At 36.8% G+C, this 13,191-nt stretch overlaps 1 protein-coding gene across 2 annotated transcripts in view; it reads left to right on the forward strand.

Moving 5' to 3' along the window:
- The window catches only part of CCDC171 (coiled-coil domain containing 171), a 153,873-nt gene that overhangs the window by 43,634 nt on the left and 97,048 nt on the right, over positions 1 to 13,191 (forward strand). For both annotated transcript variants that reach the window (XM_080371857.1, XM_080371858.1), the window contains exons 10-11: positions 5,950 to 6,052; positions 11,102 to 11,205. In XM_080371857.1, coding sequence (XP_080227983.1) covers positions 5,950 to 6,052; positions 11,102 to 11,205 — 207 coding nt within the window. The remainder of the gene's footprint in view (positions 1 to 5,949; positions 6,053 to 11,101; positions 11,206 to 13,191) is intronic.

Consider the following 13,191-nt stretch of genomic DNA (forward strand, 5'->3'; position numbering starts at 1 on the left):
TCTCAAGCTTGTCATTATTTCCAGCTTGGGTTTTTAGAAATGTTTAGTTTGAAGAAAAGGAATTTGGAAGAATGGCCGTTATGATTCAGAACTTATTTTACATTGAAACAGCCCCAGCTGTATTCCTGCCCCATGGAAAGAATAAGAAGTGTCTTCTTACAGTTTTACAGTTGTAAAAGTTACTTAGGATATTTAAGGTTTTGTCACCTAGTAGTGAATGGTCTTTAATTCTCAGTACCAGACAAGCAGGAGATTTTGAACCTTTATGAGAACTGTATTTTGAAATTTGGGGAACTTACCTGTTCACCAGAATGCATGTTAGGAAATTGAGGTCATTAAAAATAGGTATTTCAGTATAAATCCTTTTAATTTGGAAGAACTGTGTGTTCATTTCCTCCCCTTTGTATAGTTACTATCAGAGGTAGCATAATTAGTGTACAAGTAGTGTAGTAAATTACACCCAGAGCCTGTCTTTTTCTGCGTGGCATATAAATCTTTTACAGCTGTGCGTGCAGTCATGCGCTGTATACATCTCGGTTGTCTGTAATAGCCTTGTAGGTTTTTGTAAGCTGAAAGTCTGAACAGAACTGTCAAGAATCTAGTTCCTGGACACAGGCATTAACTGTTGTTCTCTAAAAGAAGTGTCTTGAGTCTTGACTGAACAGACAATGAAACACCTTGAAGATTATGATTCTGTTTTACAAATTCTGTGGAGTAGAATCTGGTACTCAGTGGCGAAGATGTCAAAATCATCTAGATGATTTATTGTGAAGAGAGATTTTTCTTTGAATTAAAAAAATCCAAGAGGCAGTCTTCATTAATTTTGTGCTAATGATTGTTAAATGTTATCTTACCTTGATTTGCTTGCCTTAACTCAGGGATGGAGTGTTCTTACCCACATGCTACTTCTGTTATTGTCCTGATTTAAGAAGACCAGTCAGTCTGAAACATATGTTTAAATGATCTACAGAGAAACCAATTTTGTAATTTATTCTGGAAGCGGAGAGGTCACTCAAGCTGTGATGTCCCAGTGGTTGAAGACAAGAATTTAAAAAATGCTTTTGAAGTTGCCAGTTCTTGAAAATTTTTCTCTTGACTTAAAAAGCCCCAAACTTCAAAAACCAGAGATACTTCATAACTTTATCTCCCACCAAAAGGTTGTTACAGATCTGTCTTTAAGGGACTGGGATAGTTCCATATTAAACTTGAGCATTTTGATTAATTTTATTTCAGGTAATTAAAACTGAGACACTAAAATTGTTGAGAAATTGTATTTAATTTACACATGGTTAGACATTTTCTAAAGATCCCCTCTGTAGACTTTGGGAAGTTCTAGCTAATATAAGAAAATAAGGAAACACTATTAAGTATTCAATAGTTAGATACTTGAGCAAAAATAAATAGTAGCCTGAGGAGGGCGATTGTCAGTGAGGGTTTCATTTTTTTATACTGCAGTTTATGCTTGGTTGTTTAAAATTTGTGCCACTATTCTGCTATGCAGAACTCAAGTAAAACCAATTTTTTTTAACTGTGGAGTAGTTGTTTGGAGCCTGTTTCTATAAATGCTATGATTTGGTTCCCCCAAGGTCAGCCTGGTAAACATTGTGATGCTTTTGTAAATGATTTACCCAAATGCTTGTCAAGGAGTGTCTGAACATACACTGCTTTTTCATGGCTGTGTGGATAGTTCTGGCTTTGGCACTTGCTCTGCCATCACCAGGTGGGATTTCTACTGCAGACTGAGTGGATGAATTAGTCCATGGGCAAGAGAGCCACAGAGGAAAATCCCTCTAACTGTGAACAAAGTAGAGAAAATTCCTTTTGGAATAATGACAAGTTTGTTGCAGGACTGCACCCCTCAGTTCCCTGCATAATACTACTAAGGTTTTGATAAGTTAATTTTGAAAAGGCCTTGAACTGCCTACGGTTTGTTTTTTTGTTCCACCCATCTTCCCCCTCCTCCAGTGTTACTGAACTTGAAATGCAGATGCATGTGTGCAGCATCAAGTCATGTGGGCTACTCTAGAAGTGTACATAGCGTTTGCATTTATTTCATTCAACGGTGACTTTTGGAAAATGCTGAAAAATGAATGGAACTTCATTTTTGTCCTGGAACAGGTGATGGAATGGTACGAAAATTGAGCACTGGTACTTAAGGAAAATATCTGTGCAGCCAGGGAAGTAGGGAATTGTCCAGCTAAATGCAGATACCCTACTTGTGGAAGATTAGCATAATTCTGACAGTGGATAGAGTAATTTTTGCCAGTAGTAGGCTTTCTTAATAATTCTGGTTATCCTTACAGATAAGGATAAAAAGCATTTGGAAAAAAGATTTTTCTCCTTGCTGCAGTCTACAGTACTTGCAATGAAAAATACTTGGCTTCTATTTAATTTGTTTAAAACTGTGATTCTGTTGTAAAATTGATAGTTAAGTAAACATGTTGCCAAACACACTTTTCTACCAAAAATTCTTCTGTCCTCAAGGGATGTTTTGTGATAACAGGAGCCTTCTTAAGGATATGAAGTGTGACTTGGGGAAGCATTGTGTATGCTACAATTTACAAACTTCATAGTGAGACTTTACCATTGATCCCAGGGACCTGCAGTTCCTGAAGGCATGTTCCTACCACTAAAGACCAAGGTGAAAAAGTCATTGAGAAGGCCTTTTCTGCATATTAGTCACCAGATGCCCTGCCTCATTCAGCAGCGGGTCCACATTTTCCCTAGTTTTCCTTTTGCTGGTGATGTACTTCAGGAAGCCTTTCATGTTCCCCTTCAGGTCTCTTGCCAGATTCAACTTAAGGTGGATTTTGGCTTTCCTAAGTATATCCTTCTATGCTTGGACAGCATCTGTATTTCTTCCAGGTCACCTATGCCTGCTTCCTCATTTATGCTCCCTATTAATATTTGAATTTCATCAGGAGCTCCTTGTGCATCCATACAGGCCTCCTGCTGCCATTGATACTCAAGGTAGTTTTCAAGGATCACCTCCAAGGTCAAGAATGGTCCACCCAGATGTGCAGGAAGTCGAGCAAAGTCAGCAGAAGATTTACTTTACAAGTGTTCTTTCACCTGTTTCTATGAATGTGGTCTGGGAATCAAACTCTGTTTAAGTAAAGGCTTTAGCACTTTGTCACTTGATTTCCCTTTTGAAGTAATCTAGGAACACTCATACGAGTACCTTTCAAGTAGCTGTACAGGAATGGCATCCTCTAACACATATATTATGATGGATGGACTTGCTGTGAGGGAAGTACTCTCATCTCCTGGAATAGCTGGATCTGGCAGAAGATAACTTTTAGCAGCTGCAGTTGATTATGTTTGGCTTCTGTGCTTGTGGACTCCATTATGCTTTTCAAACTAAAGAGTTACATATACTTGCTGTGATTGTTCAGACTGAAGAAAAAAATAAGGGATTTATACCTACTGCCATGAACTCTCAGATGCATACTTACGGAGAAGACAGAGCTACACTCTCCTTAGAACTGTGCAGTGAAAGTATGAGACAAAAAGAAATTTTAGAAAGGGAAATTCTAATTACCTGTAAGAGGAGAAAAACTTCACTGTGAGGATTGTGATATATTGGAGCAGGTTGCCTGAAGGGCTTGTTGAAACACCATCCTTGAGGATACTCAAAACTTGACTGAACAGGGCTCTGAGCATCCTAATCTGACTTCAAGCATGGCCCTGCTTTGAGTGGGAAGTGGGACCAGATGACCTCCAGAGATCCTGTCGGCTTAAATTACTCCATGACTTTATGACTCTGCACTTTCTTAATAGTTACCAGTCAGTGAGAGGTGAGAAGTTAGATCGGTATGTTCAGACCCTTTTGGACTCTTAACCTGTGCCTGGATTTCCAGCACTTGGCTTTACTGTATTTTTCTTCAATTTCTGACAAAGGGGACAGTGATTGAAAATGAGAGTTAGAAAGGAAAGACACACTTCACAGCTGAACTGTGGGGAAACTGGCTATTCCAAGGGGTTTTCTTTTGATCTTTATTGCTGTTAAAAGAGAGACTGAAACTGGTTCAGGGAGTGTAGATGCAGTTAGCAAATAAAGCACAGGAGTGGTGAAAGCTGAATAGATTGCAATATACTGACTAAATTATGGTAAATTAACTAAACCAAATGAAAAAATTGGATGAGGAGATTGAAAAAAAATCTCACATTTGTCTTCCATGGGAGCAGATTCTTCTGGGAAGATTTAGGCTTACCTTGTCTATGCTGGAGCGGTTTCTTTAAAAAGAGCATTTGTTTCATTGTGATACTGATCATACTGTTGTGTTTTATTATTTGTAATATGTGAGGTCTTTGAGATGATATCAGTGCATGGGACTAAATTATTTTAATGTGTTTGCATCTCATAAAATATTTTTACTGGAGCTCAGCAATTACAAGCTCTATATAGATAATTTTATAGAGTAAGAATTAAACTTATTTTTGAATATACAGATGTGGTTTGGAAATTCTTTATGAAGTGCAGTACAAACTCTCACACAAGGAAAGGCGTGTAAATGCTACAAGGGACCTAACATTGAAATACACATATGAATAATATATTAGTTGATATACAGTACATATAATTAAAATTGAAAGAGTAAAGCAAATTTATAAAATATTTAAACTGAATACTGAAGAACACTGCAGAGAATTAAATGCATTTCTTGGTTTTTTAGTCTGACAGTTATGTGCTACCAGTATGTAGCAGTTTTCCTGGGAAAGATATTTCCCACGCTTGAGAAATTGACTGGATCCTTACACATGCAGTGAAGCATAACCAAACCAATAATTCATAGAAATGATAGAAAACAGTAGGATTTTTCTCAATACAAAAAGGGTAATCTTCCATCACCAAGTAGAAATGGAAATTCATAGGTAGTAGAATTTTAGATTAAAAATGCAAGTGATTATCAGTAATAAGGCATCTTTGAGCATCACCTTTGTCATAAGAAAATTGTGAAGTTACTTAAATAGTTTCCTCTTATTTGGGGGGGAGGGGCTATTAGGGGGTTTTGTTTGGTGGGGCTTTTTTTGTTTTGTTTGTTTTCTGAACTACTGAGATGTTACTACTTTTTTGACAGCTGCTAAAATTGTACATTTCTTTGAGAAGTCAGAACTACATATGTTTAAGAGGACCTTGCTCTTGTCTGGGGTTATGGATTCATGTCTTCGAAAATGACAAGTTTTAATATCAGATATAAATTGAAGGAATGATTTGATATAGTCTTTCTATTGCAGTGATTAAAAAATCTGCTGTAATATCTTTCAGCCATAAATATTTTTTAAAATTAATAGATTTAAATGATTTATTTAATAAAGCCATTGTCTTGGTTTGAACAATAGGCTACACTTAGCGGACAGCTTTCTTTTAAGAAAATTCAGTGATAGGAACTGAAGGACTTTGCTGCTTTATATTCCATGCTTAAGGAGGAGTTTTTGACACTGAAGAAATCACTATCAAGCATGGAAGATACTAAGAATTAAAGAAGGCAGGTTTGCAATGAGAATAGGTGTGGGATTTGACTGAGTGCCAAATCATGAATTTTTAGCCTGTCTGCCAGTAGTTTGGTGTCTTTCTGGATGCCCTTGTAGGGTGTAACAATAGATTGCATTGCTTGCATAGATAGGCAGCAGTTAGTTAATGTTTATTGAGATATTTTTAAAGCAGAAGAAGATCAAGACTAGGTTTTAGTACAGCCATTTTTTTCTTTTTCTTTTGACTACTTGAAGCCTTTAGTTCTATTTTAAGTGTGTTTCAAGGTTCTGTGTTACTTATTTGTGATGTCATGTTAGGTCTCTTGGCTCAAGAAAAGGAATAATAAGAAATACAGCAGGAATTTAAATTTAAAGGGAAACAAAAATAATGTGATCTGTATTTCTTCTGTTTACTGTTTTAATGGGTTTCTTTTTTCCCCCTCTTGTCTTGTTTGTATCTCCTGTGAAATAAAGGCCAAGAAACACCAGGTCTTTCTAACAGAGACGTATGAAAACAACATGAGAGAACTGGAGTTACTCTTGGACAGCTTTGCCATGTCAGGCCAGCGGACAGCAGGTTAGTTGAAGGTATAAAATGACAGATGCATCTGTCAATGTTCCAAAGTCACTACATTGTGGGAATTCTGCAGATGCCTCTTGCATTCCCCCTTCTCAACATGCTTTGATTTGATGACATGATAAGAGCAGTTCTCACAGCAGTCAAATGGCCTTGCTAGCTGAGAAAGGGTGACGGAATGTGGACCTGCTGTTGTCAGCCCAGAGCTTGATTTACAAATGCTGGGGTGTATATGATCGGTCAGAAAAGGGCTCACTTGCTGTGCTCTAAATCCAACTGAGAAAAAAGTCCTTACAGTATACCTGCAAAGGGAACAGATGTTTTGTCTGAACTGAGCCAAATTCTGAGGCAACCTTCAGCAACTTAAAGGTCATATATTCAAAAAGGTTGTGTAGGACACATGATGTAACACAATACATTTTACTGTTGATTGTGGAGTAGTACTACATTGCATTCATTTGGTCTAATACAGAACAAATATTTTTCTGTTTTCTCTAAAATTAATCGCAAGTCAATGGTTGTCACTCTGCTGCCTAGCTTTATATGTAATTATTGTATCAAACTCAACATACGGCTGCCTGCTTAAACATTGAAATGGTGACTAACATAAACAAAGTGAACTTTAATGTTAAAGCTAGTAATTTTTTAAAAAGTGAAAATAGTATGCTTTTATAGATAGTTTTAAATAAAGATTTTAAAAGGTTTTCTCTATGTAATTGCTGTTAGAAAATCATATACTAGACAACAAATGCACCCAACTCATAGTGCAAGTAAACTGGAAGAAGACAGGCAAAATGTTGCTTTAATAACAAATGGGTTTATTTTATGTGAGTTGTAATGATATGTTCCTGCACTTAGCAACAGTAGACAAAAATGGGTTGTATACATCTTTAAATGAAGATATTTTCTCTTTGTGTCTTCACAAAAGGAGATTTTTTTTTTTTTTTTTTGAGGACCCGGTACTGTTAAAATTGCATAAAGGAACTCCTTGATATTTCTGTTGTCCTTAAAAGCCTAGCCTTGAATCGGTGATGCATTGATTTCCTCACATGGGCTATATGATTGTATTTTTTTTTTATTTAGGAACTGCTGTCAGTTTTATTCTGTAACTATGAATGTAATTCCTGTGGTTAATACCTTAGATTTACTGTAGATATGTCAGACTGAAAAGCTCTTCAAAACTATATGCTTTTCTCAGTCTTGCAAAGTTCCACATGCCCAGAGGGGCTTCAGCAGTTCTGGGGTGAGCTGGATGGGGGGATCTGGATGCTGCTGTCAAAGTGCAGTTTCCAGAGGAGTGGTTGTCTTTTGAGTAAGTTTTCTGTTCTCCCTAGTGATAAACCTCGCAGAGAATAGCTTTGACCAGATTCTATAATATTAGGGATTCAGTAACAGTATAATTTCAGTATTAATTTATTTAAGGTGAACTCTGAAAGATCTGATTTAAAGAGATGTTTTTTAAGCTACAGCATCTCTGCAGAAGCTCAGTTGAGGCAGAAAGTCAAATTTAGCTCTGCTGTGGGTTGAGTCTTTAATATTAAAGTGGACATTGACCAAGACATTTGTTCTATGTATTTACTATGCTTCAAAAGCATGAAACTTAAATTTTTAATGCTATTGCCTAACCGTGTTGTATTTGTAAATTTATTCTGTAACAGTATTTATTTCAATTTTCAAAAAAATGTTTAATGTAGTAATATTTGAAATGGAAATGCCTAGGTGCCAATAAAACTAAAAAATCTTTAAGTAAATCTTTGTAGTCTAATTAGCAGATGAGGGGCTGCATGAGCCACAGCTGGCTGGGCAGTCTGTCTTGGGGTGATTTTGTGTGGTTTTTTTTTTTTTTTTTTTTTTTGGGTTTTTTTTTTTTTTTCATTTCAGCTGAAGTGGTTGAGACATCTCCTTAAAAATCTGTCAGTATTAAAGGTCCAGCCCCTTCATTTAAGTACTGATTGGGCTGTGATTTTTGGGATCTACAGGAAAAAGAAGAGAAGACTTTATATTTTTAAGATTAAACACCAAAGTATTTTCAAAAGTTATCTTTCTCTTTATATGTTCAGGAATAATGGGCATAAATCCACTACTTGTCTTTTTTAAATGACCTTTATAAATTTTCCACAGCATTGTTAGTCTTACTGGGCAATTTGCATGATTTCAGTTTGTCCCTTTTCAGTTTGCCATACGTTGCAGTTATTCAGCAACAGGGTTTGTGCTCAGGGAAATTTGTCTTCATTTCAGAAAAAAAAATAATTGTGGTTGTAGTAGTCTGAAAATAAAGTGAATAGAGTATAAAATACTAAGAATGTTACCTGCTTTGAGTTAGTGTCACTGTTTAACACAGGCCACCAGTACTGTTTTGGTTTAATCTGAAACCCAGCACCATATGAGCCACTATGAAGAAAATTAACTCTATCCTAGCAAGGTGTTAGCAGAAAGTCTGAAGCAGCAAGTTCAAAAGTTTACTCACTTCTATACCTCTTGGCAGACTTCTGTTGAACCTGTCATTTCCTCAAAATTCTTCCCCCAAACTCGTAGGTGATAACAGGCAAATGCTTCAAGTAAGGTTTTTTTTTCCCCCATGTTGCTGAAGTAGGGCTTCTCCAGCATGAGAGTGTCGTTTGGATTATGTTCCATGTCTCCTGCACAGTAATACGAAGACAGACAACATTTGGCCAGTATTAAAACCATAGGCTTGTTTTCAGCAAGTGCAGGAACGTGGTACCTGGTATTTCTGTTGGTGGACGGGGCCGCTGAGAAAATAGGGATGCAGCAAAGGCAAGGAATGCCAGAATGGAAAGTTTACTGATAAAGTCTCGTTTTGGCAAACATGATGTAAATTAAGATCGTTCAGAGGCATGCTTCAGTGACAGAATTGCAGGCTGGGAGTTTAGGAATGAAGGTACATTTTAGACAGTTGGAAAACTGGGGTGGAAGACAACCCCTCGATTGACTTGATAGGTATTACTTTAAAGTGAACGAGAATTGTGAGTTTCAACTTCTCTAGGGCTAGAAGTATTGAAGAATAGCACTTTTTTCTGTGCAACAAGATTATTGCAAAATTTTCCTAGTAGTGAGAAGCTGCTCCTATAATTGAGCAGAAAGGACTGGAGCCCTGTGCATCCTTAACTATAGCTGTAGTTAAATGATAAAAATGATAGTAAGGTGCTACTAGTCTCTTCCTTAAATGTGAAATCTAAACTTCTCACAAAAGGTCAGATTTTATGAATTCTTCTTAGGTTGATTCTAAGGATAACATGGCTATTTGAGACATCTCTAGGACTCAGAGGTTTGGTTAAGAGCACTGGAGTCTCACGAAGATTTTTCTTTTCCCTGACTCTGTAGACATTTAGAAGCTGTGGTGAGTAGATGTCCAGTGGTGTGGCTGATAGGGGAGAGCCGAAGTCTGTCACTGGGACATGCGTTCTTTTTAAATTCACTTGCGTGCTGTAGAGCAGGTCTGACTCCTGTTACTGAAAGCAGTCTTGCAAACCTGCATTGGTTTGACTAGGTGTGACTTTGACAGTAACAGTTGGCTGGCAACTCAAAGTGAAAAGTTAGTGTCCAATCTGAATAGTACTGTTTGTTTTCTGGTATTATCAAAGGGTTGGGAAAGAAGAGGCTGATTAGTTGAACAAACTTTGAGAATGGCTGTTGGCAATACTTTCTGACTTGTACATATGTGTAAGTTTTCCACTGACTACCATTGGTGCATTATGTATAGCCTACAGGACAAATCTGTCATTTTTTTATAACACTTCGAGTATCATGCTTATTAGATAATACTAACCATAGGATTCTTAAAAAAACCCCAACCTGCAAGTCTGTAAGTGCACCTCCTCTAGCTGAGAAACTTTTATGGAGAGCCAAAGAAAAGGCTTAGAGTTTAGTGTCTGATTTGACTTTGAGCTATTCTAGGTAAATTGCTTAGTGACACTGACCTTTCAGAGGTGATAAACACCTGTATCATCATTTGGTTCTGCTGGGAGTTATGATTGTTTAGCCTCTCTGGAGTTCAAATGCTACAGTTTTTTTCACTCCTTTTGCAGAATAATGATGCTATTAGTGTTGGTAAAGTGGGTTTTGCGTATAGGATGTGTTAAGACTCGTAGAAAATACCTTATAATTTGTTATAAACTAAGTTCATAAATGCTGCATACTAATATAAATAATGCTGCAACGAATCTGTCAGTAACCTGGTGTTTTGCTTAACAGAAAAAAATGCTTAGCAGAAAAAAATGAATAGTTTGTTCTTGGAAATTTAGTATCAGCTGACATCTTGTGACCTCTTGATCAATACAGTGTTGTTTTGCTTTCTTAGCACATTGTACTATGGGCTTTGGAATGCTCAAACATGTTCACATGTCCCTAATTAAGGCAACTGGATCAGAAGTCTCCTTCTAAAGGTTTAATAAATAAGTGTAGTGTGTATATGATGGATATATCAGCTTTAAGATTTATAATTTAAATGTTATGTAGGACTGTGCAGACAGATAATAAATTTTTTTTATTGTTTCCTTTGGAATGAAATTCAAGAGAATTTAAAAGGTTTTTAAGATCTCTCCAAGCATAAGATAGTCATGTGATGTTTGGCTCAGTAAGCTTTAAGTAAATGAAGTACTACATTATACTATGCATGCTTAGTCACAACAGCAAAATAATGTCAGGAAAAGTGTAACATACCTAATTTTCAGGCAACATGTTTTTCAAAGTGTGTTATTGTGTGGTTTTAAAGTTGGCTGCTGTGACTGAATGACACAGACTTGACCACAGTAGAAATTTTATGTGAGACTGCATACCAAATACATTAGGTAGAAATATAATCCAGAATTTATGGTTCTGTATCTTGTATTAAAGCTTTTATACAAATGTTTTTCAGCGGTATTCGCTGTGAAAGTATGGCTATTCAGCTGCATCTCTTGTGGCAAACAAGGTTGCTGTTCGGTGTTTTGTATTGTCACTGTAGCTCTAATTTTAATACTTCTCATACAGAGCAAGTAGTTTTCTTTCTGTGGCTTTAAGGCCTAATTTTCATTCTGTATTTTCCTTCAGGCACTTACAAGGACAAAGATAAACCTCCAAGCCTCTCTGTCCTTGAGACTTTGAGGTGTACCTTGACAGCTTACCAGAACAAGCTGGAAGATATGTCTAATGAGGTAACACTTGCACTGTTTGGCTCTGTATGTATTGCCTTCGGCCTGCAGCAGTACATATGCTTTGCTTGTGAAAAAGGTCAGAAGAGTGGATTGTTGAGTTGACAGCTTCACATATACCCAAAGAAATAATCTCTGTCGCTACTGTTTCTCTAAGCTTGCCTTACAGTGAAGTTTCACATACGTTTGAGGGGACAGGGAGAAGAATTTTTCCTTTGTGTGTTTTTTTTTAATTAGTTTGGTTTTGTTTTCTTATTAAACCTGTTAGAGTTGCTCTTTTCAGTAAACATTCAGGAAAACAAGCCTTCTAAAATTAGTTAAAAGATGATGATTTAAGTGTTAGGCAGTGTATACCACAATATTCCTAAATATGCAACACTTGAGCCTCAACAGTCATTGGTATCAGTTATGTAAATGCGCATGCCCTTGTACATGTAGAAAGTGGCATAATTCTCTGAGATGAGAGTGTTTATGATGAAATCTCTTTTGGTGCTATTTTGATGTCTTCTCAAATAAAACAGGACTGTGACAATACTCTCTGAAGTTATCTAAGACAATAATGGAAATATTTCAATTTTGGAAGGCTTACCTTTGAAAAAAATTGTTTTCCATGCAGTCCTACTGGCCTTTTATTTCACTGACTGAAAAGTCACAATTTTGCATTTATTTTCTCATTTGTGTTGCTAATGTGACAAATTAATCCTCGTGGGTGTAAATGTTTTATGAAATTGTGGCTTTAAAGGCTGTCGGGAGAAGTTAACGGCAATGTTAAAGTTTTCTGTACAAGCTTGTAATTAGCTTGTCTTTGGATAAAATTGGCAATACAGAAAGGCAAGGTGTGATAAGATTTTAACAATGCCAATACTGTTTTTTGATTCCTAGTTTTTATCTTTTGCTATGACAAATACATAGTCTAGCTAGTCACAACATAAAAAAGATAAAAACATAAAACAAAAAACCCAAACCAAAACAAAAAAATGGAAGAAAAGTATGTCAGTTTGCCTCTTTTATTGGGAAAAGAATGGTCTCCCGCAAGACCTTTTGAGTTTGTTCAACGGGCACAAAAATAAGTGACCATGGAAACAATTATACTCCTGTAAACAGCAAGCACTGTTATGTCTCTCCCAGTGAGGTAAGAGAACTGATGTGTATAGTCATTATGAAACTCTTCTGAGACCCAAGTCTGGAAGCTGAAGAGTAACTAGGAACATATTACCCACAGCGAATTGTTATTTGGGAGGAGGGATGTCACGTGATAGGCAGCACAGTTGAAAAGTCGACTCAGCAGGCTTTGGCTTAGTGATGTGCTTTGTTGTGAAACTGTGCCAGAGACAGCAGTGGGGAGACCAAGGGGGTGGCTGCTAAGAAAGCAAAGAGAGTATTCTGACAGAAAGAAGAATGAACTGTCAAGGAAAATAAATCGCAAGCAGAGCAGGACCAACAGATGACCTGCCACAAGACTTCCCAGTAGGACTGTGTGTGACTGACCCTGAAGTTGTCATATGGAGCCAGAGATCACTGAGCACGTTCATGGTGCACAGAAAGGGCAGTGCTCTGTCCTTCTTGATTACCCCTGCCCCCATAGATAATACTGCTTTTGGTTTTTTATATAATAGATATGTTTAGTAATAAAACTTTTTAATAATACAGTAATGCACAAAGGAATATGAAGGGCACTGTGCACTAAAACCACGATGTTTTAATACACAGCAGTAAGGGTTTAGTTTTGAGTAATTATGTAGTGGTTCTGTTTATAGAGAGATTTTCAACAATACCCTGCATATTGATGGAGATACTAATGTGCGGGTACACCTGTATGTGTATGTGAAATATCCTGCTAAACTTGATGTGTCACTTTTAACTTACTGTGTTAAATATTAAACAATCTAGTTCATTAGTGTGTCTGAAAGGTGTCTAAGTGTTTTGCTTTTCACAGAAAAGCTTGTGACTTTCGGTGTAGTGCAGAGGCTAGAATATGTTTGAGGAGAG

Source organism: Falco punctatus (genome assembly GCF_963210335.1).
Source record: "Falco punctatus genome assembly, chromosome: Z".
In the NCBI taxonomy this organism is placed as follows: domain Eukaryota; kingdom Metazoa; phylum Chordata; class Aves; order Falconiformes; family Falconidae; genus Falco; species Falco punctatus.